The sequence below is a fragment of the Pempheris klunzingeri genome, chromosome 12 (assembly GCF_042242105.1).
Source record: "Pempheris klunzingeri isolate RE-2024b chromosome 12, fPemKlu1.hap1, whole genome shotgun sequence".
Classification (NCBI taxonomy): Eukaryota; Metazoa; Chordata; class Actinopteri; order Acropomatiformes; family Pempheridae; genus Pempheris; species Pempheris klunzingeri.
In genome coordinates this window covers 8,061,417-8,086,917 of record NC_092023.1, presented here as the reverse complement: position 1 = coordinate 8,086,917, position 25,501 = coordinate 8,061,417, and the positions used below count along the sequence as shown (strand labels likewise).

The following is a 25,501-nucleotide window of genomic DNA, read 5'->3' as shown; positions in this document are numbered from 1 at the left end:
GGAACATCCTGTTTTGGACGTAAACACTGTTCAGAAGCCAGGGCTTTCCTCCCTGGGTTGGAAAAACAATCTGTCCTACCACTTTATTTCAACAATCAGCCTTCCCCCGGTGGACAGTAGTGATGATGACACAAGCCTTTAATGCAGACCCGTGCAGACGTAAGGCTTAGAGAGGGTGGCAGGTGCTTTGAGTTTGTTTCAGCAACTTGGACAGACATAAGAGGGACATAATAGGAAATCCCAGGGAGGAAGAAACATGCCCGGCTGACGTGTCAGTCTGTCTGTCTGTCTGAATTGCAGGTCCCGGGACATTTTCTCCTGACATCACCTCCTCTGGTCACGGCTTGCAGGTATATTCCATGTCTAGACTTCCTGCCATTTTGTTTGGGGCAGTGTCGGCAACATCAAGGCATTACACAGATGTTTACCTCACTTGCCGTATTTGTAAGAAAACAGCTAATTCATTTGCTACATAAATAGAGGACATCATAAATGCATCTACAGATATTCAAAACAATGACGTTTGAATGAGTGAGCTTCGGTAAATTGATTCGGAAGTTTGATGTAGGATGTGCGTGTGGTGGAACGAGTGCCACCAATATTATCGAGAAACTTTGCAACTTTAACAGACTTTTGATCTGTTAAAGTGAAATGTGTCCTTAACAGCAGCTTTGCTTAAAGTACAAAGCACTCATTAATAGGCTGAAATTGAACCAGACATGACTGCAGGCTGTAAATTTATTTCACATCCATTCTGTTAGAGGAGAGGCCTTGTATTCTTGCTCCTTTACAAACAGCTCATAGAAAACAGTTACTTAGAAAAATATATATTGATATTAGAACCGAAAGCTTGTGATTCAGTGTTGAATTCAAATATACAATTTGCATATTAAGAAACTACAAAAAAGTCAGAAAAGGTGGCTTCGATTGAGGCTATATTCTTGAAGAGAACAGGGAGGGCAAGCATTCAAAAGAAGGCACTGTCTGTTTCTGAACTCCTCATAAAGCTTATTGAGCCTACATTCAGCAAAAGAAAAAGGATTTATGTGTTCACAAAACAATGAAGAGGAAGGTCAAACGTAAGTCTGTGAGAAGATGAGAAGATACTTCTTCCTGTCGTGTACCCCACCCTGTTTCACCCCATCCTTGATGCCCCGACTTTCTCTGAAAAAAAAAAAAAAAAACTTGAGCTGAATACAGGAGAGCCCAGCTACTGCTACAGTACTACAAATCTAAGGTTAGCTGACTTTGGAAAGGTCATAAGGTTGAAATGACAGTGGGGGTTGGGTTTTCCTTTAAGACTAACCCTCACTTTCCTACTCCTGAGTTAAGCTGAATACCCAATACAAAAATAAAAACTAAGGTCACTGCTTTTTAATTCAAACAGTAAGAATGTTCAAGGCAAATGTGTCATTAAGAAGCCAGCCGTTAACAACATACTTAATCCTTTATCCTCTGCATCACTTTCCTTGTCTTTCCCTTTCGAAATTGACAAAAACCTCCTCTGCTCTTTTTCTCACAGCCCTTCTTAACAGTCATCTCTTGGTACATTATCAGTGTCGAATAACTTTCTTCAACAGTCCCGTCCTTTAAAATCTCCTATAAAATGTTCAGTTTCTTTCAATCTGGTCAAGATCCAGCTCTCCCCCCAGCTGGAAAATGTCCCTCTGTGTCCCACAGTCACCCTTCCAGAGGGTGCATTTGCCACCCACGATGCCTACAGGAGACCTGGGCCGAGAGTCCATGCTACAAGCCGAGTCGCTATCCAGCTCCTCGTAGGACGAATCCTCTTCCTCGTCATCTCCCGCCGCTTCCTGCCGTGACTCCAGTCCCAGCTCGGACACAGCGCTGAAGTCTGAATCTGGTTGGCTGGAGATCTCGGAGGTGGGAGGGGGCAAGCTTGATTGGCAGCCGTCTGTGGCTGAGAATCCGGGGCAACTCAAGCTCTGAAAAGTCTGGAGTTTCTGTATAGAGGAGACAGAGAGGAGAAATAGTTGTTGCTTTGTGCACCTTTGCTCATGTTTTCACTCTGACTTTACTTTAATGAGGCTGTGAAAGCAGCCTCAGGGGGAATTCGAGCTCAGGGTTTTCCAGAATGTCAGTTTGAGATTGGGTTTCAGTTTTGGCAGCCAAAAAAGCTGGCCTTCCCTTTCATCGATGGCATGTGAACATGTAAACACGAACACGTACACAAGCCATCAAGAACGTACACAAATTCTAAACCTTCTGGGTTGCTTGAGAAAACATACAAAACACTGAGATGAGTTGGAAACCACAAAGATATCCTGTTTCAAAGTGTGCTCTACATCTATTTATCACTGTGGAACCAACTGTGAAACAAATTCGGCATGACTGGAAACCCAAACCATTATAGTGGAGGACAGTTCTTGTTTAAGTTGTTACATGTGTTTTGTAGTTCTGCGCTGAGAAGTTGTCTCCTGGTTTGCTTTCATGCTCCCTTTTCACCCTGAATTCCTCTCTGCAACAAAGAAAGGCAGCCTTGCAGCGCAGTGAAGGGGTTAATGATCTCTGGAGTGCCCCAGCAGCAGATGTTGGAGGCATGGAGGTGAATAGAGATGAGGTTTTCTCTATAGAGCCTCAGCTTACATGACGGACACCTCTAATGTTCCCCAGTGTGTTGGGACATTGCTTTTCCTGTTACAATAAGCTGGGAGTCTCCCTTTCTAAAGTCTCACTTTAGTAGGCTTGCTTTTTTTTCTCACTGCCCTGATTTAGCACGGTCCAGAGGAAAACTATAACGCAGGATTTCGGCTGTCTGAGTTGAAGGTTTGCTCACTTTTGCTGGATTAACTTTACATGTAAGCTGCTCAAACGCAGGATTTTTCATCTGCAAACGCTTGAGGTGATCATGTGAGGTGTGGGAGACCTTCGCTGTAGTTACCCCACTGGAGTGGAAAAGGGGATTTCTGAGCCCTCGCTCTCTGTGTTCATACCCCTGTATTACCCCACTACTAATTATCACAGCAGAGGAGGAGACACAAGGAAGAGAGAGAGAAAGAAGGGGGAGAGGCAGCATCTCCACAATATGCTTTCTATAAAATCTACTGAGGTTTACTGGGATTAGGGTGGGTGTGGCGTTAGATTGGGGGCGCAGGGTTAGGTTTCTGCTGTGTACCCAGCTTTGCCTGTGTGTGTGTGTGTGTGTGTGTTTTTTTTCTTTCCTTCTTACCCCCACGCAGATGGAATACATCCAAACCATATTCACTACAGCCAGGCTATCTGACCTGCTGGTCACGTCTCACTTCACCCCCTGCACCAACCGAGAGTTCGATAGATTACTTTCTCAGTCTAACCACTTATTGACCACGAAATTCACACTTTAAACTTGTATTCATTAAAAATGTTACTCCAGATTTAGCAGTACACTTCTGAAAAGTTGAAAGACTCACAATGCACTTTTAAAAAAGAACAATCGAAGCAAGAATTGAAGCAAGACAGGCCGAGATGTCCTGACTTTTAGTAATTTGTATCAAATATCAAGCTACAACAACACTGGATACCACATTCCCCAGATTGAAACGTGTGGTAGAGTTCCCCTTTAATTGTACAGCCCCCAAGGCTCTGCTCGAAAAGACACATGCTTCGACCACTGGGGGCAGCAAACACATCACAAACCCAAAAGAAGAAGAAATGTGCATAGATTGAATCTTGGGTAGGGAAGGTGGAATCTACTAGTACCAATGACACAATAGGGCCAATACATGATGTAAATATAATGTACTACTTATCATAAGTGGGCTATGATACAGAGTAATATAGTGGAATAAAGTTATAAGACTTCTCACTATAACAGCCACATTGTCCATTTTTTTCAGAGCAAAACACTTTTTTATGCCCATAACTGATATTCTGGTAGACGTTACTCTAAATTTATTTTGTCTTTTGTTTATTCTAAACCATGTCGAACACAACCAGAGCTTCCACTGTAAGGACATTATCTCCAACATGTGATCTGCTGTGGGAAAAGCTCGACAACAAGAGGTTAGGTAAATATCCTCCTGATAATTAGGGACATACACCAAACAACACCCTGCTAAGTACTACGGCAAACTGTGACCTTAACTAGAGACACACTCAAATAAGCACACATGTACAGAGAGGCTCTCACACACACACACACACACACACACACACACACACACACGCTGGCACTTTACTGAACACATTTTAATGCACAGATTCAAAATGAGAATAATAAATGTCTATGGATTAGCGCTGTGCTGAAATGAGGTCAGATAAACAACATTCAGCGACACACTGCTCTGAGGAAGACAGGCAAACAGACCTCCAACAGCAAACAACTGTAAAACAAAAGAGAGGGCAGAGGTGCAAGCAAAGACAGGAGAACTTAACCCATTCCTGACAGCCAGACTGCATACTTGCACACCTCCACATTAATTATCTGTGTTGTGGTCTGCGTGTTTGTCTGGTATTCACTGTACCACAGAGAGAATGCATGGCAAATATGCGCAAACACCCAGATGCAAGGTGAGAAAAGCTATAGTTTGAAGATGCATAGATATATTAGTTTGAATAAAGCAGTGGTAATATGTGTCACTGCACACTGGCATTTGGTGATGCTTTCCAGTACCTTTGGGACAAGTCGCAGCATGTCATTACGCATGGCGAGCACCGCACCTCAAGACACCCACCTAGGTACGCCCGAGGGGCTGGGCGCTCAGCTATGATCACCATGTCTGCCATCCCAGGAATGGAGAGAGATGGAGAGAGGAGGGGAGCAGCTCAAACTTGGGCCAGTGAGAAGATATTAATAGAGGGGGAGTGTGGAGTTTGTCTGCAAGCTTCCCTGCAGAAATAATACTCCCTTTCTTCACCCTGCCATTTCTCTCCTGAATGCTCAGGCAACCGCACGCACGCATTTTCAAGCGTTCGCTCGACGCGCCCTCTTTTGCCACCTCTACTGCTAACTGCTAAGCCAAAAGTGGCCTGTCGTTTTTCTTCAAAATGAACAATGACCCAACTGAAGCTAAAGTGGACACAGACATAAAACAATCCCACTGACTCCTGGCCGGGCTGGCCTCATGCGGGCCACTTCCTCAAAAGCAAAGCGTCAACAATCATTCAGCAAGTGGCCTAGAATCAGGGGATTACATTCCCCGTCTGACAGCTCTCTTCATCTATGTCAAGGAAAAAACAATGAAGCGCCCAAGTGGAAGGGCAGCCAGGGATAAAGATGAGGCAGAGGACGGAGGAGTGAATTGATATACGCGGCTGACAGGGACGACATTCAAGGAATTTTGGGGGTGGTCGCATGTAAATCCCAGCGCTAGTCGAGCAATAGCTGATTAGCATGTCATGCATCCACAGAATTCACACCCGTCTTCATTGACGTGGTTGAGGAATCTAGAGGCCAAATTACACCATGTTCCACTGACAACACACACTGGGGACTTGCTATCGTGTTGTCTCTCGCAATCCTTAACCACCCCTCCCACCCACCCCCCTAAACCTTCAGCCTGTACAGCAACTTTCTGCATTTGTACGATCAGATAAATATAAAGTTTGCTGTGACAAATATTCAGACTGCATTACTCATCCACACAACAATAAAATGGAGTAAGTATGGTTGCAAGTGTGTGTAGGTGTGAGAAGTGATGACTCTTAATTCAAGATGGGGTGGAGTGGTGAACCTTTTCAGCCTGAGAGTCACACAGACCATTGGCAGTCGGTTCACACATTAATTGTGCCCGAAAAACAGCATCGGTAAAACAACCAAATGCCAACAATGCTGACATTTATAACTGCAGGTAGAAATCCCTTCCAAAAATATCACACAGTAACAAATTCCCATAAGAGGTGTGAAAATCTCATCTGTTCCCAACCCTGACGGTAATTCTTATGTTCTGTCTCTAGCAGAACAGACGCAGGTTGTAACCAGCCTGGTGTTTCCACGTTATCACTTCTTTTTCCAGTCAGTCTGCCAGATACTAACCCTCCTTTGGCTTTCACTGAGACAAGCCACCATGTAAACCTATAACAACTGCGTAAATCTTCAGCGGGCACTTCTGGAAGTTTTGGGTTATTTGATTTAGCTTAACATAGCACAACCCTGTTTGATTAAGGCTACAAGTCTTTCAGCTGGACTAGTTACAGAGAGTGAAAATAGTTGCGTAGCCAGAGACAGAGAAGTGAAAGGGTAAATGTGAACGAAATTATAGTGTATGCGCTGCGTAACTGCTTAGCTTCCTCGCTCCAGGTATGCAAGACCGTGATAAAACACAGCAGCAACAGATCTGAAATGATCCATCTAACCTGCAATCAAACAATCAAACAATCAAGTCAGTTCAACAACAACAAAAGAAATGGTTTGTTCACAGTGGTTAACAGGCAGTGCCTGCAAAGGTGTGCTTCTGCATCTGAGCATTGCTGCAACCAGAGGCAACATGAAACTGACTCCATGTGTGTGTGTGTGTGTTTGTGGATCTGTGCATATGTGTGATCATCATGCTAGATTTTCCCCTCTTAGCTGCTGGCATGACTAGAGGAAACACGCTCACTAGGCTCCATTACCGAAGCCTTGTTTATCCAACCCTGGCTAGGTCCTGAGGGTGACTGGCTGGGAACACAAATCTTTGGGAAAAGGAAGGGAGGGCGGAGGAATAAATTGATGGTACTTTCTAATAAGAGAGCAGGAAAAAGACAACATTTCCGTGACAGGAAGTATGAAAAGGGAAGATTTTAGTGCATCAAATGAATGTTCTGAGTCACTGCATCGTGTCTAAGTGCTAGTTGGCCATCAGTGGCTGCTGTTGATGTTGCAGCCTCTACGTAGAATTTAGAGAGCATTCGAATGAATAATGAAGCAGAATGTGATGTGAAGAATTAAATCTTTTAGAGCTCTGTAAAAACATCAGAGCACTGCCAAGCATCAAAACAGTACATGTCATTAAAATACTTCTACGGTTCTATTTTGGGTTTGGGTTTGTCCTTCTACTCTCTGTTCTACTGCTTCCTCTGACCTTACAAAAGAACAAACAAACTCTTGTCATGGGGAAAGTCATTTGGAGTTCTGGGCATCCAAATATCCCCACCATTAATCAGTTTTGGTTGCTCTATGAGCCACACAGAGGGCAGCATAAAGGGATGAAGCGGTACATGGAATGAGGGCTGGCAATACGGGGTTTAAGTTGCAGAGAGGAAGTAAATTAACAGTGAGGGGTCCAACCTTTGGATGGACTGTTTACCCAACAGAATAAATGAAATGATGGACCGGAGTCGGGCTTGCTGGAGCGTAGCGTTAGGCAGCCTGACCGAACATGAGGAATGCTTCTTTGGTAAGCACCACTCCCTGAGCTGGAGGGAGGGAGGCCTGAGATCACTTAGCCCCGAAGCCTCGGACCGACGACCCAGAAAACTTGATTCAGCTTGATTTAATCCAGTCAGTGATCAGACTCGGGGAGAGACAGCCCCAGTTATGTCTGAGTGTCTCTTGAACTTCTTGAGTTATATGTCTGTGTGGTAAGTACGTTTGGTCCAGGATTTAACCAGATGCAATAGAGGACATTCTGCATCATTTAAGTAGGATCAGAGATAAACTGATGGTGATTTATGTGTAATCAGTGAACAACGTTAATACTAAACTCCGTGAAACATACATTCAAGTGAACGTGCTTGTCTGTGCGTGTCAACTTGTGTTCAGCATTTCCAGCTAACCTGAGTCATCTTTGCCAGGTCCAGGGAGGGTCGCTGCTCCTGGGCATCTTCTGGTCTCCTGCGCTTCATGCCAATCTTTTTGTCGTTTAGCACACAGGGCTGGGACCTGCTCCGAGACAGACACCCCGTGCCTCCGGCTCTCTGGCTGGCTCGCCTCCCCAGTTCTGGGGTGGAGTCTGGAGAGCTGGCCTCCGACGCCTCTTCCCTCTGGAGCTCTGGCAGGCTGATCTGCTCGTGGGAGAGGGAGAGAGGCCGGAGGAGGTGGTGGTGGCGGGAGTGGTGCTGATGCGAGGAAGGAGAGGTAGGGGAGACAGGAGAGGCGGTGAACTGAGGGTGGAGAGGCAGTCGCTGGTTGAAGAATGGCAGGTCCAGAGCTCCATCTGAAGGGATACTACAACGTGAGGGCAAGCTGAAGCTGGAGCTACGCTGCATGGGAAAATGGCCACTGGAGAAACCCCCTCCTCCTCCTCGGACACTTCCTCCACTGTGGCACCTTCGTTTTTCCACCGTTGTCCACACTCTGGAGCCTTGGGGCCTCCAAGATGAGCGGAACCCACTGAATTCATCAGAGAACGACAAGGAGCGGCACTGGCGTTTGCTCGGGGGTGCCGCGGGAGCTTGGCTGGTAGCTGTAGTGGTGTAGTGTACAGTGGTGGACGGGGTGTGGGAATTGGAGCTGGTGATACTGCCGTCACCGAGGCTGAGATCTCTTATCAGACTGGTGATTGCTGTGGTGTTGCTTGGCTCCTTGGCCCAGTGCCAGCTCCCCGGCTCAGGCATCACATCCCACAGGCTCTCCAGACTGGCACCAGACTGGCATGGAGCTCTCTGCTGGATGGCACAGCTTTGCCCGAGGTCCAGCCACCTGTCTGCCTCTGCAATATTTAAAACATACAAACTTACTCTCATTGACCACAATAGCAGCCCTTTTTATGTCTTTGTAATACGCCGACTTGCATTATGTTACTTTATGATGAATTCTGGCTTAAAAAGGAAGGCAATAATATCTGAAAGGAACATTTGATACGCCAACCACAGAGAGAAAAAAGGTTCAAGCAAACAATGGTTGCTGTAAGTACAAGCCGTTTACCAGAAAAGGGGAAGATTATTTGGTAACTGAAGTAGGGAAGAATGGTCAAGGTGATTTAGGACACTTACACACTATAAAATAAAATCATGAACTTGTTCTTAAAAAGAAAATGAATCACCATTCATTTGGTTTAAGATGAAAGACAACATTACGCTAGAGGAAATAAGACTGTAGCTGTACAGTTAAAACCAGTGCTGCTTGCGAGCAACTGTACTGAGAGCTGAAAAGGTGAAGTTTCAGGAAGCATAGTGGCATTTACTAATCAATGTTTTATAAGTCTGGTTGTTTTTTATGAAGAACTTGGTGGAGCTCATTATCATGCACCGTTTTATTTGCCGACAGTAAGACATGCAGAGGAGCCTTAGCTGTAAGCTATGATGGCACCATACTCTTGGTACTAAAATCAAGTTGTCTCCATTATTTTCATAGTTACGGACAAAAAGCAATAACTACTTATCATAGAAGTCCTACATCACCAATCAAATCTGATTCCTCGGTTCAACACAGTCCACCAAATGTCACGGATGCTATTTTTGAGGCATCCAGCAGACACAAGCAGCATCCACATTCCTGACTATTTAAAACCAGGACCTGCAAGACTGATTACTCCAAAAACATGAATATATTACGATAAGAATCGGCCGGTGAAGCAAACTCCCATTAGTCATTTTCGATCCTCTTGGACCTCATAAGTCACTCCCATTAGTCAAGTGGTTAGCAGGATGTGCTTCAGAAAGCAGTATGACTTGCCAACTGTCTCACATTCTGCACAAAAGAGTCTATCACAAAGCTGTGGGAGATAATACACCTACAGTAAAGTGCCATAGTGGCTTGAGCTACAAAGCCAAGTGGTCAAGTTGTGAATCTATTGAAGCTTTTGGCAAAAAGGGCCCCTTGCTGATCCAAATCCCGTCCTTTTGGATGCTTGCCTCTAATTTTGGCGTGCTCTCTCACTGACTGGTGGACGGAAATGATTGTTTTGGGCGGACAAACAATGTACGGGGGCTACAGTGACGACCTGACAGGAATGTTAGGAAAACAACTTGACAAAGGGAGAAAGGGATGAACTTCAAAAAGGTCACCCTTTGAAAGCAAGAGACAGAGTGCTGGTCGAAGACATGCTAGACAATGTTAACGTGAACATTAACAGTGGAAACTGTTAACTCCTCCTCCCTGTGACGTCACTACCCCCCCCCCCCAAAAAAAAAAAAAAGTAAGAGAGGATAATGAGTGATAGTGGAGGCTTGTATTTACAGTAGCATGTCTGTTAACACAGGGGGTAATTACTGCAACACTGACAGAGCCAAAGGGAAATTGTTGACATAGACTAGAGCATATTCAATTACAGTAGACTCCCCTGAGAGTGGTGTGCAACGTTGTGTGGAGGCAGGTGCACCCTGATCATGAGAGGGGGATGAGTGACGGATAGAGAAAGGGAGAAGTGAGAGACGGAGGGGATAAACAGTGAGACAGTAATAGTCGGGGTCACTGTCCTTAATGGTTCAACTTATCAAGGGGCAAAGGCAAATTATGCCATTACATTTGTGAAAGTATCGTCACAAAGAGATCCAACCTCAACCATTGTTGCTGTGCAGATCTTGAGTGCATGCAGAGCACAGCGGGATGAGTTTTTATAGCGTGAAAGAAAAACCAAAGAAGGAGAGAGAACAAACGAAGAGACATATGTGGAGATAATGGAGATAACTCACCCACGGTTCCACAGGAGAAGAGGGTGGTCCCTCTGCTCATGGTGTGGAGGTCACGCTGTGGAGGATTGACAAACACAGGGGCCATCAGACAGGGAGAGCCAAAATAAACCACATGAGAAAAATCGATATCAATTTCATCACTGCATAGTTAGTGCCCTTGTATGTCCAGGACTTACTTAACCAGTGGTGCAAAGTAACTTAGACACTTAGGGCAATTCTAAGGTATTTAATCAACACTTCAGTTGAGTATTTCCATTTTATGCTTTATTTGCAAGTGAAATATTGTACTTTTTACTCTACTACACTTATTTGATAGCTACATTTACTAGTTTGCAGATTAAGATGCTAAAAACCTATAATGATCATATAAAATATGATATTGTCACACAGAATAACTGACCGATGCTGTAAATTACCTTTCTATTCTTACAGTGTAAGATAGTTAAAGTAACTCCACCTCATCCAGATACAAGTTTGAAACACTTAAAGCTGCACCTTTCATCACCTTAAAACAATAGACCAAATGACTATGTGTAATGAGAAAAAAAGTCACATGGATGAAGCCACAGAGAATGAACACACGACTCTGTAGCTCTTACAGCGAACTGCTTCAGTTTTACAACCTGCGACTTAACGGTTTTGGTCCCGTAAAGTTCTGATAAACCCACTGTCTGCTACCTGCTCAGCACCAAATGACACATTTAGCAGCTAAGGCCAGATATTTCCCTCAAGAGTTGGTGGAGACCAAAACAAAGCTGAAAGGAGAGTTAATATTGGACTTACATTCAAGGGTGCTTCATGTCTGCTGGACATATAGGCAACTGTTTGCTAACAAGTTTACTTAAACCAAAATCAGTTTTCTTCTTTATATATGGTGGCATTGCTAACTTTTACTATCACTCACTCCACCACTGTGTTAGGCCAAGCTTAGCAAAAGGCTAAAAACAGAACGAGGCTGCGACCATATGCTAGCTCTGTCATAAGTGAAAAACATTTTAACTTTTAAGATGATGCTGGGTGATTAATTTTACCCCTGAGCTATACTAACATACCACGCCTGTTTTATACTCCAGTTTTCATAGAGAACAAATGTTCTTTCTACTCAGGGAGTAATAAAAACTGTTTTGTGTACACACTCCGTTCTTTGAATCAGACACCTATTTTCTCTCATAGTTCACAGTCTTGGAACAGGGTGGTGACTGTCGTGCACAAAGGACAAAAGCAAAATGCCGTGATACATCGCTTTGACTCACCTTGACGTTATTACCACAACAAAATGTGTTGTCTAAGTTACAAGGCGTAGAATCCAAAATAAAGGCTATTGTGTTGTAGGCGATGATTAAATGAAACAAGTAGCACAGTGAAACCACAGGCCACAAACCACATTAACATGCTTAATTGATGAGTAAAAGAGAAATATTAAGCTCACCAAACCGCTAAACCGTCCAAAAGCCTTCATGCAGATCTACAGATCTACACACCTAGAAGATATCTCAAAACTTGATTAGGCTCTCAAGGTTGGAGGATGGCGGGAACACAAGAGAAACCCATCTCCAAGTTTGTTGACACGCATGCCAAGAATCTGTGAACTGAATGGTTGCGGGACCTTTCACGCCGAAGACACCATGATGCCAATCTGTGTTAAAGACTTTTTCTGACGCACAGCAGGATGTGTAGAAGCTTTGATCAGATTACAAATTCTACATACCTCATCTACTCTGTTGTGCAGTCTAACTGGTTTGGTGAGATGAAAACAAAATGTAAATAGTCGTATACTGAAACCAAGTTGTAGATGAAAAAGGAGATAATCTTTGTTCATTTCTCCAGGTTTTTCTTCTAATTTGTTGACAGTCTGCAGGTCTGGGACATATTTAGCCCACCACAGACATTAAAGATAAAATACTTTGGCTGATTGTTCTATATTTTTCTGCATTTACATAATTTTCTAAACTGACACCCCCACTAGACAAAACGTCTGAGGTGCTGATGTGTCATGCAGTGGAGCCAACAGTTAGTGAAATAATCCAACTCGAATCCAACAGAATGAATAGTTTTCATAGTTGTGCAGTTTTCGTTAAGTCTTATAATTGTTTTTTTTATGTGCATGTGTTTTTTTTTCCTAAATTAAGCTTGGTCTCAATTAGATTCCAGAGTGGGGTTGCTCATTTCAGTTGAGTATTCATTGTTTGAAAATGTTTTAGTTTAGTTTTTAGCAGTTTCAGTATTAGTTTTCCATTTCTATATATTATTTTATGGGGTATATTTGTCAGGGGTGGATTTAGGTAGTTCAGAGTTATTATTACAATATAAACACAACATATTGTGATAGTAGTTAACTCAGTCATGTAGTCATCCCAGTCTCAATAAACAAAAAACGGCTCTTCATGCTTGTAGCGTCGACACCTTTGACCAAATTGACAAAAGACTGAAACCAAAAACATTTCCAGTACATTTCTATTTATTTTAGTTAGTTTTGAAAGTACACAATTTAGTTTCAGTTAGTTTGGGTTTTTTTTCTACAATCTAGTTTTTATTTTCATTTCACTTAACTAAAATGTTGTAGTTTTAGTTTAGTTCTGCAAACCGCATTTCACTGTGACATTAATGACAGCTTAAGCCAGCTAAACATAAAATAATTCACACCCATTATGAACTACTAAACTGTGGTCTGCTCTCTCACATTGTGCAAGTGAATATACGTGACTACAGCAACTGTGGCATCTTCAGCATGTGGTTGTGCACTGATGTAATACGACCACTGGCCTGGTCATTTTGCTGACTGCTGCCCAACATGTGAAAAAACTTCAGCAATAATTAACAACCGTTTCTTTAGATGTGAAACTCAAGGGGTTTCATTTCTCTCACCAGCCGTCTCTCGATCTTCTTGGCCCTTACATCATTGACACCCTTCTTCTTTTCCAGTGTTTTCAAGAAAATGATCACCATGGTAACGCCCAGCTCTGCTCCAGTCTGATGGGTTGCAGAAAAAGGCCACGGGCAGCCATCTTAGATGACGACGTAGAGGGGATAGTGCATTTGGGGCAAACAGACGACCAATTGGTGACCTCCCATCTGCAATGCAGCCCTCAAGTGCAGATGATGATGGAGGTAGGAGGGTGTCACACTTTCGCCGATCCCTGTAATGATGGAAAGAGGCGTCAGTATTTTTTCTCTCTAAGGATTATATTTAGGATACAGTGTTATCTCATCACAACAGAACAAAACAGATGTTTTCCATTTTGCCACACTGCATCTACAGGTTCAAAAGTTGGAGGACAAAAAAAATTCAGTTTTTGGGTGTGACGATGAGCAAAGAGATGAGACACAGCTCAGGTGTGAGCATAGCCCAAATGAATGATGGGAAATTTGTTTGGTGGCCACAACCAGCGCCAAAGCAAAAATATTTGTCTCCATGATTAAATTAAAGTTTTTAATTTCACATTTTAAATCAATACTTTTACAAGATTTGTCATAAATCTGCTGAAGACAACTTATCTAATACAAGGGTCATGCAAATCCCTACAAATGTGTATCATCCATTAGTGACCCTATGTGACTAGACGCATGCAAACTGCAGTAACTGTGCATTGTTCAGTGATGTTTGAGCAGCACACAGTGCAGAATGAAGTCTAATAATATGAATAACACACCTAAATTACATAATCCACCTCTTTTAAAGGCCCCTCTACTCAAAACTGTGTTACGAGGAGGAATTTTTAACTACTATGCTATTTCAAGCTTGTTTTATATGTCAAGCAAGTACTAGGTGAGTTCAAGCACAGTTTTAATTTGTTTCTCACAAACAAAAATGGATGACAGGACAAACAGGAATGGAGTGCTGGTGGGTTTTTTTTCCTATGACAAATACAGCAGTACTTTAATTCATCCATAAATGAAGCAAGCCACTGTTTATAGTGTGTTACTATAGCAAACACACATTCACTATAATGTGCTTAATCAGTACAAACATAGGCTGCTATAACTTTGTTATATAAGAGTTTCATGTTTTTCAATTTGATTGTAACCGATTTTACCAACAAGAATGAGATGAAAAGCACAATTTAACTGCTGCTATAGAGTATAAAAAGCAGTGCCGACTTTCCATTCAACTCCCTGACAAGTATGGAAAATTTAACCTCAGCTCTCCATATAGCTTCATGCCCATACAGCTACTGTCTTTGTAAACAAAACATGCTGCCATATGTGTAATTGTTCCCTTATTCCTCTGAATAATGAAACATTTGGCGTGCAAACATTAACCAACAGAGCGTGTTGAAATCTGAACATGCTGTAAAAGAAAGTAAAGTTTAGCTAATCTGGGAAAATACATCACTTCACAAGACTACAGATGTGGCTAAGAAACAGGAATATATATATATATATGGAGCTGCGGTTTCCTCATTGACTGCCTGCACCCGCAGATGGTAAAGCACAGACAGTAGCCGCTTCAGTAAACACAAACTCTTTAAAACGCTTGGAGGGAGTTGTATGCAAGGCAGATGGTCCGTATGCTTTTTTTTTTTTTTTGGACAAACATGCCTTGTTCTGTCTGCTCTATTCAACTGTTCTGATGCTACTTAATACATGGACAGGTTCAGTTACGTGTTCTTTATCCTTAGTACAGAAGGGAAAAAAAGTCGTAAAAACTCGCTGTGATCTTGGACTTGACCTTCACTCTCTTAGCAAACCCTTAAACACACGGACACCATCCAATTAGAGAATACCTGCATGGTTGAGATCCCCCAATCAACTGTTGGCTAATGGCGGCTTTCTGCTGTGGAGCCGCACATGAGGCTAATGGATCTTCCAGACTTACTATGTTATCCGGCCCGTGTAACATGTGGTTTCATGTTGAGGGTGGTTGCACTTATATAACATGCTTTAGAGAGAAGCATGGAAGTGTTCACTGTGTTTTAAATGGTTTTTGCGGGACAGTAACTTGCGCAGAGCAAAAAGGGAAACATCATAAAGGAAAAGATGAGCAGGTTGTTCACTTTGGGATTTGATAGAGCAATTATATACCAGTCTAGTCATGCCTTGCTACTTCACCATATCATCTCTGTCCCGTCCCTCTTCTCCACCCCCATGACTACATGAAGACTATAAATGTTTCATGTAGGCCTGCCTCAAACCAACTTCTAGCATATGACTCCCATTATCTCCATTTATCCCAGAGAGTCAGTGGAGCACAACTGGGCCTCCGCAGGCAAGAGGGGCTGGTGGTGGTGGTGGTGGTGGTGGGAGTGAGAGGAGAAGGGAATGTTCTTCTTGATCAGTTTTGCAGATTACTTTACTGATTAGGACTGACACTGAGTAATGGGTGGGGCAGTGTAGCCGAGGGTTTTGTGTATGTATGTATGCCTTAGAGTGGGAGTTGAGTAGCCTGACAGTCAAGTGTAAAAGGTTGTGTGCCATTTGACTGATGCAGTTAGGAAGTGTGACGCGTTCCATTACGGCTGAAACAGCAACTCGACGGTGAGAAAGAGAGTGTGCGTGCATGAATGTACATGCGTGTCTGTCTGTGCTAACCTGCAGTCATATGCATGTGTGATGTTTAGTAACTGGCAAGTGGGGTCATGGGAGAGGGCAGACCGAGTGTGAACACAGACGTGGGGGCCATGCTTACTCAATGAACCGGCTCCTCATGATGGAGAAACCAGAGCTTAATGGAGGGAGAACTATAGAGCATCTACTGATCAGATCACACTTTCACTGCTTAAATTGAGTCTTCTCGTTGGCTACATCTCACTGTCTGAAAAAAACCCTTGTTGTTTGACTTGCTGTCACCCTAAAGAAAAACCAGGAAGAGCTCAGTTTGCAGTACACCTCACCTACAAGTTTAATGGGTCGTACTTTTACACCAACAATTTCCATTAAGAGTCCACCAAGTCTCATAAAGCCAGCCAAAATCTCACATGCTGCTTTTTACATTCTTCACCGAGACTGGTACCGTAAAGCTGGACCAATTAGCACACAAAGGACGGTGGCTGAAATGATGACTCCAGTTACCCCCTTTGATTAGCCCCATATTATACATAATTTAAATGGAGGCATTGTAGGTATCAAATGAAGCATGAGCCTAAGACTGGATGTGCTAGTTTAGTTCAATAGTAAAGAAGAAATCTGACATTTTCAGGACAGCTGCCATGGTTTTCTGGTTTGAGAAACAGCAGCCCGGCAAGTCGTGGTCAGGATGATGACGAGCTCCTGAAGTCACAGTCATCTACTTATCATACATCCTACTTGCTATAACGCCTACTGAGCCTTGCCAGGGGAGATTGAGTGACGCTTGGCTTTGCAATGGCGTCTTTTTAATTTGATAAACTAAACTGAAGGACAGTTTCACCCCTAAATGGAAACTACAATATTGTCCAGGCTAATAAAACATTCTAGGTTCATGCAACTAAATTCGACCTCCACAGTGGACTAAAATCTAATGGTAATTCAAGTCTGATTTGTGTACGCTGGGGTGCAGACAGCAGCTCTTGGCTCACAATAGCCAGTGACTCAGGAGGGCACTAGAAAGGGCAGCTAACATAATATGGCTCCTTGCCCAGGCTGTGATTTGTACAGGCAGATGAATAGAAGCCTATTTGGGGCCCCCTAAAGTTCTGTTACGGGGTGTTTGGTGTCCATCACCAATTGGCTCTGGTAACTGCATACTTGTGCGGAGCGCGTCTGATGTCAAGACTTTGATCGGTGACTAAGGCTGAAAGAAAGCCACTTATTTTCATACTAATGAAATAATGAGGACCAAATAAACAAAATACTGCATGCATATCAGATTCTCATCTAAAATGGTTGAATATTAATTACAAACTGAAATTTGAAATGTTTTCTCTAATCAGGCATTGCTAGAAAACATACTACCATCACAAATCTGTTATAATCTGACAAAACATAGTCGATGGCCACATGAACCAAAATTACAACATCAAAAATAGATGTTTTGCACACTCAGGTTTTTTTGTAGTCTGTGGTGAATAAAAGTGAGAGCCACTCTTTTGTGAAAGTCTGCGGACTGGATTGTTCATTCAGGGTGAACACGCAGCCGCCCCTCTCTCATATAATGAGGCCGAGGTCGTAAAAGCGGTCCCGGGGAGGTCAAGACATACCACTGAATGCACTGGCCATCACCCTAGCGCAAACCGGCACAGGAACACCAGCCAAAAGCAGCACGCCATCACAACACTAGATCTCCAGAAGTGCATAAACAATGAAGAGCTCATTCAGCCAAACTTCATGCGTTGTCAGTAGTCAGGTTCTGGCCTTCTTGAATGTTTCTCTAACAACAGTAATCATGAATTAATCTCTAAGCATGAACCAGTACTCACTGCCCCTACTTAATGAGAAATCTAAAAAGATCATTTGCTTTATTTTTTATTATCTTTAACAGCGGCCCTGAAATTAAAACTGAAGCTGAAAGTCTAGTTAATGGTGGCGTTCTTCTCATTGCTCACTTGGCATGAAGACACAGTGGCATAATGTGCATATGCAGGCTCACTTCTCTTTGCACTGAACGGGTTGTGCTTCCCTTGTGGTCACATGCCGCTGCTGAATTGGGTGTGGAACACGTCGACTTCATTACCAAATACATGAAGAGTGACAGACCTGAGTGATACCTACAAAGCACTGTGACACTGAGTTAACTAAACCACTTCTTCACCACTCGAGCTTTCACAAAAGAACACAGGAAGAACACAATCAAGTGGTGCAACAAACATCCCATCCCACCGTGATTTTACATTAACATTTATAGTGAGCTGAATCAGTAAGACTTGGCTCACTCCCACGGTGTTTACTCATGTGATACCTTTAAGATAAGGCTAACTTAGCACATCAGCTTTTGTTCTTTTACAGCCAGAGAGCAGATAAGTAATGTACAACATGGAATGTCAAATTATCTTTTTTTCCAGGTAAAATCAACTCAGAAAGAGTTGGGACCAGTTTGTCTCTGATTTACTTCGTAAAACAGTTGCAGTTGTTACACTGTTTCTATGAATTTAATAGGTAGCCATAGCAACCAAAAACAAAACAGAGGATAACGATGACAACTGCTGATGTGAAAAAAGGCAGACATCACCCAGCCAGTAAAGAATAATATCTGAACAGCTCATCGTGTCTTTATCAGTGAGTGTGTTTGTTATAGGAAACTGGACTATTGAACAAGGCCAGTTTACCGAGCTGCAGCACGGTGACATGCAACCTGCAAACACAACACAGCGTCTCTATTTAGGCTGGCTGAAATTTATTCAGGGACTGAGCCTCATGTCTCAGACCAGGGCTTAGTTAACTGAAATCCTGAGGAGCTTGACAGGCGTAGGATCAGGTGTTTCAGTTTGAGTAAAGGAGAGTATGGGGCCTCTTGCCCCCTGGAGTGACCCTTGCATGCCATGACTCTCCATACATCAGGTACCCCACTAATTACACTACCCCCCCCCCAATCAATCCTTGCCTTTCCGTCTGTGGTTTCTTCCATTATCCATGAGTGCTTGTTCTGTTCTGTGCACACTAACCAGAGCCCTAATCCATCAGGGATACATTACATGGGAGCCTACAGCGCTGCTCGCAATCCACTGCAATTGCTCAGCTCTATAAAGGAGGACCACTCCTATGTTGTGTAAGCCAGTGATGTTATACAGACTGTCACTACGAATCAACTACTAAAGTGATATTTCTGCTCTTACGTAATGCCACGCTCATGTTGCGGAGGTGCATTAAGGGTGACTTAAGTGTGCATGGGTGGGAAAATGTGAGAAAGAAAACTAAGAGCAGCATTCCAGCGGTCCATTCATTCATTCATTCATTCATTCATGAGGGGGGCTCAGCTCATCATATGGACCCTCTGACTGCTCAGCATCGTGTGTAGTAGGGTGTAAAACACATGCATCACAGTACAGATTCGCGAGAGCCAACTGAAAGCGTGTCATTTTGCCCATTTTCACCTAAAGACCACATGCAGACTGTTTACGCAGCTAATAATAGAGCAATGTGATTTCTCCAACTTCTTGGGAGTGCTGTCAAAAGTTGTTAAAAATATCCATCTTACTTTGTCCATCAGAGCAAGATTCACATATGTCAACAATGTTATAACAACGATGACTGGTTGCTTTTAACACTTGTAGAGCAGTTACACTCATGGGAATGATTTAATTTAATCAAATTGTGCCAAATCAAGTTGTGGACAAAATGTGTGAGTTGATCTAATCTTTGCTGAAAGACTCTGCAGCAAACCTAACCATTATTGGATTGACTTGTTGCACCCTTACTGTGCAGTGATGAAGTCCATATGCTGAGCAACAAGAAAGTAACAACAGCAGAACTTTTCTTGTATTCATCTTTTATTTTTCCCAGGCTATATGTTGGAATAGGAGTAAAAATGTGCTCACCAATACAAAAAACTACTGGCTTAAACGTCTCTTTTCCAATACTTCTGTCAGATCTGTCTGCACTGTGCTAAAATTGCCTCCTGACAATCTGCAATGAATCAGCTGATCTGCTGCCAGTAAACTAATTGGCTGCAAATCTTCCTGGTGTTGCGCTGTTGTTTGAAATGACCTGCAGGTGTATGTAAAACATACTGACAGACTCAAACCAAACTACTGAAAACCAATCAGAATATACCAAGAGGGCCTACAGCCAGGAGTAATGACACATGTCACCAACATAATTGGCCTTCTTTGTGCAAGCAGGATTGTCAGGATACATTGGCTCTGTTCTCAAGCCAAGGCTTGCACATAGAGCCACTTTTTGAGGACGTGACACAATAAGCGTCAGGCTTGTTTGAGGAAAAGCTGTTGCTGTTAACTGTAAAAGTTCTGCACCTTGAACTTGGTATTGAAATTTTGTCCCAACTGTGGAAAACAACTAGGCTACTAAAAATACAACAAATGTGGCTGTCTGTGCCAAACACCAACAGAAGCTTTCATTTCTCTTTTTTTTTTTTGGAGGGGGGGATTGTTTCATCAGACTGGATCTACAGAAAAACTCAGCAGCGCATGATTCAGACGGGAGCAATGCGACGGCTGACATTTTGAGGAGAATCAGCTGAGGAAAATGACCAGAAGAATGACAGCCACTGCCATTCATAACAGGGGCGTTATGATGACACATGGTAACAAAAGACAAAACATTAGCTAATCTGGGCTGTCAAACACAAGGCATGCACATACACACACACCTTTTGCATGCAACACCATCAGACTGCATATGCAAAGAAAGCGCGACTACATCTATACCAGTGAAGCTCTTTCTCTTTGGTCAGATGGAAATAAAACTAAGACCCAAGGGTATAAAGCCACTCATGTGATACTGTGATAAACAGCAACAACAGGGACAACTTCTTCTTTTTTTTTTTTTAAACTTAAGCTGATTCTTTACTATCACCACATAGAAGGACCAGTACGGGAAGTGCAGATAGGAGCAGTCCTACTGCATCCCAGCATGCTTTTCATCTCTAAGTAGAGTCTGGAGCCTGTCTTGGGGGGTTGGGGGAGTGCTTCTCTGGTGTATGTGAGAATGCCTCTTTTCTTTTCTTTTCAGCTGCAGGTCTTTGGCTCTGTGGGCGTCGAGACGCCAGATTTACAAATCTGTCATGTTAATGAGGAAGGAATATACAAAATAACAGCATTGAAAGAGATGTACTAACAAAATGAAATAACCAAAGTATTTGTTTTAAACTCCCCGAGGCCAAGTGATATGAGTTTGAGCGTGTCTGAAGCAGCAGCAGTTATGACTGCAGGTCAAAGAGAAGAAAAGGAAGCTTCTATTATGAATAGAGAGTAGCATGGAGGCACAGACAGGCATGGCTAACAATCCTTTTCTGGTAGTTTTGCATAATGCCTCGGGCCAGAGGACAAGCGAAAGAAAGAGAGCCACAGTATCAGTGTAACAGATAGACAAATAACATCTGAAAACAGACAAAAAGTTAGATTGAAATATACAGAAAGTTAAAAAGAGAGAAACTGACAGAGGGTGGAGAGTGGCAGAGTGTGTGTCAGTGTGTGGACGGGGGGGGGGGGGGGGGGTTGTACACACAGACGGAGAATGGACCAGTGGCTTGCTCAGCACACAGGCACACAGCTGCCCACTGACAGAATGGGGCTCTAATAGGGCCTTTTGCCTGGAACACAAAGACGCTGCAAATGTGTGCGTCTTAAGCACACACTGGAGTGCACAGTGATCCCCTCTAAAAACCCACCAGCCTTAATTGCTTCCATACATTATGTCTATAGTATATCCAAAACAAGTCTACAGACTAACAGTACCAGAGCTGCTGTTCAGTGCAATTCCAGTGCATCAAGTTGTGCTCCACTAACAAAATTTTAAAAAGCAAGAGGTGATAACCAGTAAAAGTGATTAATTAGTCAGTTATCAGATATTTCCAGATTTTAATAAAGAATATGTTCATTTTGATTGTATTTAATCAAAGTGGTAAAATGGTTCAGTTTACTTTTTTTTTTTTTAATCTATACCGAAACTCAGGTATTGGCACAAGTATAGAACTTTTTCAACCCAGTCCTTGTCAGGTAAAATCAAGAGGTACAGTAAACAACACATTGGGCAGCCAGATTCACATGATAGAAGGGTAAAAATTCTTGGCTGTTCAAGTCCAGCAATGGTTTATTTTGAAAATCAAAGGAAGGTGTAATCATCACCTTCCCCAAAACTGGTAAGGTGGATCAGAAATACTCCAACAGCCGTCCTCTGAGCCTAAGCAGCATTTGTGAGGCCCCCTTATCGACATCCTCTTTGTAATTAGACACTAGAGCTTGACACGTGATTTAATCTTTTGCCGGCTCTCTGCTTCACCTCCAGCCTGAACTTCAGTTACACCTTGCATTTGTGCGAGCAGTTTTCTGCACGGGATTCATGAGACAACTACTGACGCTTTCTGTTTAATTCATCAGGCCGGCCATCCCTGCAGGCCAAGGAAGAAACATTTCCAAGTACTTTCAATTAGGGTGCCCTGATACCAAACCAGTTCGTCGTGGTATTATGTTTTTGGTGTCCACAAAGATAAACCAACTGCCGTGCAATATTAGAGAGGGCAAAACATAAGCGCCAACAGTTACTTCCTAACCCACAAAGGAAGGGAAACAACCCTGACAAATAAGGAGTTAAGATCTTTGCTGCAACTGTGCTCCATAGAGTGTAATTCCATTCCATTTTAATCTAAGAAGGCAATAAAGTAGTTTCAAAATGAGTTTGAACCCTGTCCTGTGATTAAGACATACAGCCGCCAGCATATCCACACATATATATAGGTATTATAAGGTCACAATTTCCTTTAATCACCTGACACTAAAACATTTTTAGGATTCGGGTGGGACTCATCTGTAGGTTCTTATCGGTGTCTTATCAGTTTTCAACCTGGATTTCAGTTTCATAAAGGTGTAATAGCATAAATGTAGCACCTATGACTCTCTCTTAGGTAGTCATAACAAAGGAGCATTACACAGTGTGTATTTTGATTGGACTCCAAGGATGCAGCCTTACAGCTTTGCTCCGACAACTGAAACCAGATAGAGGAAGAACAAAGTGGCTCATAGTTTCAGCCTCCTCAGCATTAAGTCCCCCCACCCCAGCTCCTCTGATGAACTGCACTGAGAAAAACATGACAATTAGTAATTCTAGTTCGCTATCTCTGGAGGAAACGAAAACCTAAATGTGTGGTGGAGATTAGCGAGAGACATGAAACCAAGCCTCATGAGTCAAATCGCTCAAGCCTCTCTCAGTCTCCTCTCACAGGTTGTGGTGAGAAGATGTGTGTAAATATGAGCTGCGAGGCAACCACACTGCCTCTCCACCTACAGGTACTGAATTTGATGACAGCCTGAGTTTTATTACCACTGTTGATAGATGGAGGGGAGTTTGCTGGCTCAGGGGAGCTTGGTTAATGTGTGCACCCCCAGGTTATTAATCAGAGACGTTTAATGGCAGCAGCAGGTTGGTCAGACTGGGAGAGCAAACGCAGATTTTCCCTAATGCAGATGCTGAAACAAACATTTAAACTCCACTTTAAAGAGCAGATTTAGTCCAGTTGTAAGAGCTAAGCTGGAGTCATCAATGTGGGTGCACAAAGGGCTGCACAACAAGCTGCACTTAATTTGTCCATAATCTGATTTAAAGGTAGAAAAGAGAGATGGGGGAGAAAAAAAAAAGTAATTCAACAAAGAAAGAAGAAAAAAAAGACATTACTGTTTTCTGATTTTGTGCCCGAAAGTAACGAAAGTAACTAAGCATGTGCAGACAAAGTAAACTTGACGGCAAGGGAAAGAAGAAACGTGATGATGCATGCCTGAACACAGTGAAAACACAGTCATGTATCTGAACAAACGCCCTACTACCTGGCCAGGAGAGGCTCTTTCGATGTCAGGTCATCCTCGGCGAGGTGAGAAAGAGAAAAATCACCAGAAAGTTTCACACAGTTGCAGCCGCCAGCTCGGCGTAGCCAGCGCAGGACTGGGCAGGACTGCGAGCAGCTGAGAGCTCGCTGCTGCTTTCAGCCCGCAGCTCTGATTGTAACAATATCCGCGTCCGGACGAACCACTTCGACGGGGGGAGGGGACCGCAGGAAGAGAGAGCGATTACCAGACCCGTCCGCCATATTTCTGACAAACGCACCCCACCCCTTCCGAGTTGGTATGGTCCAAGCTCTTACGTTTGCAATACTCGTGCTACTTTGTATTTCTCTGCCTTTCATTGATGTTAATGGAGCAGAAAGGCGTCGATACGTCAGTGCCAGGAGAGCTGAGTTTATATTGATTATCAAAGAAAAGTAGCCAGCTTGCCTCTTGGTTGCTTCCCTCTCTCTTAAAGTCCTTAAAAAAAAACTTAACAACCAATAAAAGTGTAATTTAATGTCTTAATATATCATGCTGTAATGTGTTGCAGCCAAACTCCAAAGGCAGTGTGAGTGTGAAAAGGTCTGAAAGGCTTTGAAAGAGGAATCTTTCCCACTTCCACATTGGCTCTCCTGCTGTGGAAAACTTCACTGCTACACGGTGAAGTAATTCAATCAATCCACGAAAATCCTATTAGGAGACCTTCAAACGTGTTTCCAGGGAGACGAGGAGAAAAAACATAAATATTTGCAGTATCACACTTGAGAGGTTAAAATGAAAGCATGGCATTCATGCTGGTAGGGCAGCCAGTGGGCTATGGCATCGAGTCTGAAAGCTTATAGGTTAATATTATGAGTGGAATAAAAGTGTAGCTTCAAACATGTGCCAACCCAACAGCCGTGAAAGTGCTGACGGTGGTAAATGTACTGTACGGCTCAGTTCAGCCCAGCAAGATCTACACTTTCATGTTTTACTTTACCTCATGGTGGATGGTTGTAAAGTACTTTTTTAGAAAAAAAAAAAATACGACAGAAACAAATGGATCAAGCTTCCAGTCCAGTTTGACTTCATGAATGAGTCTCAGTTTCAAAATAATGAGTGTGACCAGCATATTACATTAGATTATTATCATTATATTAATCTTGCATATTAATAGCTGCAGGACTCCTACAGCACTTAATGACTTTATAAGGTTTTCATAAATAATAGGTTTTATGCAACGTTTCCAAAGTAAAGCTTTGAATGATGATTTGATTACCGTAACTGTGCAGCATCCACAAAACTGGCCAAAAACTCATGGCTTTATTTAGGCAAACAGGATTGTGGTGCAGTCTGTTTCTTAGCAACAGCACCTGTGCAATAGGAAATGAGTGGGCTGCAGTGTGCTATTCAAGGAGGTAACTTCAGTACATATTGAAGTCTACTGATACTGTGGCAGAATGTCCTTTAAACACTTGAGAAGATGTTTAAAGGACAGAGAGAGTGAACGTTGACAAAGTTAAACAAGAGGATGTTCAGCTGAGCTGGAAATCAACGGAGGTGGTTTCACTTCATGGGAAAGTCTCTGTGAGAGTTGTAAATGTGGGCATAATATGCACATCCAGGCAGGATATCCAGGGCCTTGTAAAATTCCAGGAGGTAATGCTTGTAAAGCTTGCATG

The 25,501-nt window shown here is 42.9% G+C and overlaps 1 protein-coding gene across 2 annotated transcripts; it reads right to left on the bottom strand.

Annotated features, from left to right (window-relative positions):
• Positions 1-724: 724 nt before the first annotated feature.
• Positions 725-23,975, bottom strand: LOC139211162 (protein FAM53B-like). Of its 2 annotated transcripts, none has more exons than XM_070841438.1 (5): positions 23,841-23,975; positions 13,360-13,618; positions 10,495-10,549; positions 7,696-8,570; positions 725-1,964 (listed from the first exon to the last, which is right to left on the bottom strand). In XM_070841438.1, exons 2-5 carry the CDS (start codon positions 13,438-13,440, stop codon positions 1,611-1,613), a joined length of 1,365 nt encoding a protein of 454 aa, XP_070697539.1. In that variant the 5' UTR covers positions 13,441-13,618; positions 23,841-23,975; the 3' UTR covers positions 725-1,610. The 2 variants fall into 2 exon arrangements, with proteins under 2 accessions (XP_070697539.1, XP_070697538.1); XM_070841437.1 differs by having other exon boundaries at positions 13,360-13,631; positions 23,844-23,975.
• Between the last annotated feature and the right edge of the window lie 1,526 nt (positions 23,976-25,501).

Excerpts from the sequence above, each read along its gene's own strand:
- LOC139211162 (XM_070841438.1), bottom strand. The coding sequence starts at position 13,440 with ATGGTGATCATTTTCTTGAAAACACTGGAAAAGAAGAAGGGTGTCAAT. Across the intron at positions 8,571-10,494 it reads CTTCTCCTGTGGAACCGTGG|AGGCAGACAGGTGGCTGGAC; the intron begins GTGAGTTATCTC and ends TAAATATTGCAG. Across the intron at positions 1,965-7,695 it reads ACCTGGCAAAGATGACTCAG|AAACTCCAGACTTTTCAGAG; the intron begins GTTAGCTGGAAA and ends TCCTCTATACAG.